The 3,790-nt window shown below is 43.6% G+C and overlaps 1 protein-coding gene across 2 annotated transcripts in view; it reads right to left on the bottom strand.

Annotated features, from left to right (window-relative positions):
- Positions 1-3,790, bottom strand: part of ankrd44 (ankyrin repeat domain 44) — a 23,191-nt gene extending 19,401 nt beyond the window's left edge. The window contains exon 1 of one of the 2 annotated variants that reach the window (XM_030343238.1): positions 3,238-3,790. In XM_030343238.1, the coding sequence (XP_030199098.1) occupies positions 3,238-3,264 (27 nt within the window). In that variant the 5' untranslated portion in view covers positions 3,265-3,790. The remainder of the gene's footprint in view (positions 1-3,237) is intronic. The other variant, XM_030343239.1, reaches the window with a different exon arrangement.

The following is a 3,790-nucleotide window of genomic DNA, read 5'->3' as shown; positions in this document are numbered from 1 at the left end:
ATGAATCATACTGATCTCCAGTCAGTAACAGTAAAATAAATCGCAGCCTTTTGCTAATCATTCAGCCGTACCGCATAGTACCACCCACTGGCGTTTGTTAGACTGCGGCCTCGGCAAATCGGGAAAAGAAAATGCATCGCTATGAGGATTTGAAATCCACCGTCACAGTTTTAACGATGCTTTGTCATTCGCACAAAACAGACAGAAAGGCAAGCAATACAAAGAGTAAGTGTTGATAAACATAGAGGAGCTACAAAATGTTGTCATGATAACAACATTGTCCTTGCCACTTGTTATAGAAGAATGAGAACAATAGCAGAACTACAACTGAACTTATTTCTAGCACAAAATCTTATAGCTGATCCCTTAAACAAAAGCAGCATTGAAAGGGAGGAGCCAAATTATCCATTTACTAAGCAGAGGTCATGCCTCTACAGAGGCCCATATCTTCCTCAACCCAGACCCAAGGTCTAAGGTAAATAGAGGCGGTAGATAAACAAACATGTTTCCACGCTATCTGTGTCATTCAGCATTCCCTGCAAAAGGTCAGCTCACTGAGAAACCCAGTGGGAGGTATGTGGACTCGAAATGCCTTCGACATCCACCGTCTAACATATGGGGAGACGCCCTTGTCTCTCTACTCAAAAAGGTAGGCCACACATTTATACAGCTGTAGCACCGCCCGAGGTGAATTAAAACAGTCAAGACAGAATTAACTAAAATATGTGGGTATTCCGCTCTGTGTAAACCAACTGCGTGATACTCTTTCCCCAATGAGATCTGGATCAATGGGTTTCAACCTTAAGAATAGAGGTGCAGCAAACAAAGATAACCATTTGGATTCGGTGCTGATAAATCAGTTTGTGAAGAAGTAGGCTCAGTTCTGCTTCCTGTGGGTTTCAGTCACATCTAGCCACACTTCCTGTTGCACAGTCTCTTCTCAGAAGAGCCAGAGAAAGAGAGCGAGAGAGAGAGAGCGGAACCAAAGCGTAAATGTTTCACTCCTATTTGAAAAAAAACCGGCCTAAAAAAAAACCTCTTCCTCATTTGACTCATTTGAATGTTCATACCATGTCAAGACTGTGTTATTAAGTTTATCAAATGTACTGCAATAGGAAGACAAAATGTTTCACGTAGCCTGGACCATCTCCACTTGCTCCCCATCTATATATGATCATATGTTGTGCTTCAGTCGCCCTCCCCAACCTGCTCTCACAGCCACACATTTAAACTGGATATTAACATTGCTCACGTAACGCAGGGACCAGAAATAGCCCAATGTGGGTATTAAAGAGAATCACTGGACCTATGCAACTGTGTTCCAGTCCTCCTTGTGCTCTGTTCTACTGGAGGGATAGTCAGGATTAGGTTGCAGTGTCGAGGTGGTGCATCACGGGACTTGATAGGGAGTGCAGGGCTGCTCTCTGAAAACAACCCCCAGGTTCTAGGGAGACATTTGGGATGAGGGCTGGAGAACTGAGGACCCGCCGGGAGTGGATGAATTTGAGGTGTTGGTGTTGGAGAGGGGGCCGGGGTGCAGTGGTCCTAATGAGAACATTCCCTTAAACCCACATCACCAGCACACTTACAAGCTATCTAAAGACTTCTCAAACACAGGAGCTCATTGTTGCAGCATGAACGAACGCACACACGCACACACATTTTGTCAGGGATGAAACACCACACACACACACAAGCTCATTGGCTCCATACAAATAAGGCAGACCTTTTGCTCCAGAGATCAAACCAGTAAATAATGTATTTGTCGCTTAACCTCAATAATGACTCATTGTCCTTAGAAAACACAATTTCTGTCACTAGTTGCTGTATCTTCCCAAATAATCATATTGAGATCCACTGTGTGCTGCTGTCTCATGGCTATTCAATGTGAGGTGAAAAACAGACAGAGCTCCTCAACCTGTTTAGGAGCCACCCCCAATACTGATAGCCATCATTCAGAGAGCATTCAATCGCTATTGTTCAATTGATTGGAAAAGTGTAGAATTTTATATCCAAACCGTTCTTGTGATTCAGTAGGCAGCACATCTTACACTGGCAACAATATTGTTTTTAAAAACCCTACATTTGAATGGGTAGCAACAGAAACAGTAAACAAAGTAACTCAAAGTAAGTAGGTTTTACAAAGAAACAAAAGGCATTGATTTACGTTAAATAAAAGCCTATGTTAGAATATAAAGAGTTAAGACATTATATGTGCACTATAATAGATTATTGTTCTACTTGCTTTGAGTCACTGAACAAATGTGTGTAAAGCACCAAATTAAAACTACTTAGAGTTTAGTAGCTGGACATTTTTGTGTACTTGTGAAACAAACACATGATTCAAGACTGTCTAGCTAACCCCTTCTGTCACTGTCAAATGTCACTCAACCATCTCACCGATGACTCCATATTTAGGTATGATTGTCATGTGGGTGAAAGCATACTGCACACATAATCATGTGTTCTGCTTTCTTCGGAGTAGGCCTATACACTTCACCCCGTGGTGCTGAGATATACATCTAGCAGCCTACATCTTGTCTAGAAATAACAGGAAGTTCCACATCTTCCTGGCCCATGAGCTCTTGGAGACCATCGGGCTGTCATCATCAAATAACGTTATAGTCCTAACTGTTTAACGTTATTATCTGATTCGATGACTATAACAATGAAGGCATTCCTAGACTGAATTATAATGACGGAACACGTTGAACATCCAGCATTATAAAATGGTATTTGGCTGTAGTAAATCAACACCAGATCCCTCATAATGTAACCATAGAGGCGTCTGGGAATCATTTACATAGCTCCAACACGCACACGCACACACACACACACACACACACACACACACACACAGCATTGTAAATTGGCTACAGAGCTACGTTGTAGAACTGTGCAGTTGGGGATTCTGGAGATTATTTTGTAGGCAGGAAGTGTTCTTGTTATGCGCCCTGATTACAATGATGAAACAGCGGAGATGGACCCCAAAACGCATCACCGACGCAGCGCTACATCTATGGGTTGCCCACTGGTGATCACAGATTTGCGACAACGGTTGTCATATTTATTACACAGCAATTAATAGATACTGTAGAGTCGTATACGTATTCGATCATGTTAAATGTAAAAGTGTGTTGCGATCATATTATCACACATCACACGCGTTAATAACACATACAGTGTAGCTTGTTGGCTATGTCTAGTGCAAAGCTAGGCTAAAGCTAGCAGGTCTACCTGGTCGGCGAGTTTGAGGACAGCCATGTCTCGGTCAGCTTGGACTGCACATCCACTCTTCAAGATCACAAGACCATGTAGTGTGCAAGGCTGCGATTCAATGCCTGATTTCCTGTATGATACTCTTACGGTGTTTCAGGCGTGTAGATCAGGCAACTTGTGTCACACGCCTCTCTATGGGCAGCTCATAAAGGCCGGGAGAGCAGTAGGGCCATAGCCCGCTCCACTAACGCTATCTACGGCGATGGGAAGCTGGAGGGAGCCGCTGATAACTGGGCTGAGCTCGGAGGGAGGCGGGGAAGGAGGAACGGCTCTTCCGACTGATGTAAACAATCCACATTTATGGCGGTTGAAAAGTAGCTCTTCGTTTTTCCAAACTATACACCAGTACCACTTCCCCCTCTACGCAGAACCGGAAAAAACTATTTCCACGCTACGAAAGAAGTGGAGTGAACTCAATTGAGCACACATTGCACAGGAAGTGCATGTTCCTCTCCTCCTCTCAGATGCAGAATTGAAAGAGAGTGTGTGGTGCCCGCTGCATCGATGAACA

Source organism: Gadus morhua, chromosome 20 (assembly GCF_902167405.1).
Source record: "Gadus morhua chromosome 20, gadMor3.0, whole genome shotgun sequence".
Lineage (NCBI taxonomy): Eukaryota > Metazoa > Chordata > Actinopteri > Gadiformes > Gadidae > Gadus > Gadus morhua.
The sequence above is the reverse complement of the archived record's forward strand: the minus strand, read 5'-3'. Positions and strand labels throughout refer to the sequence as shown.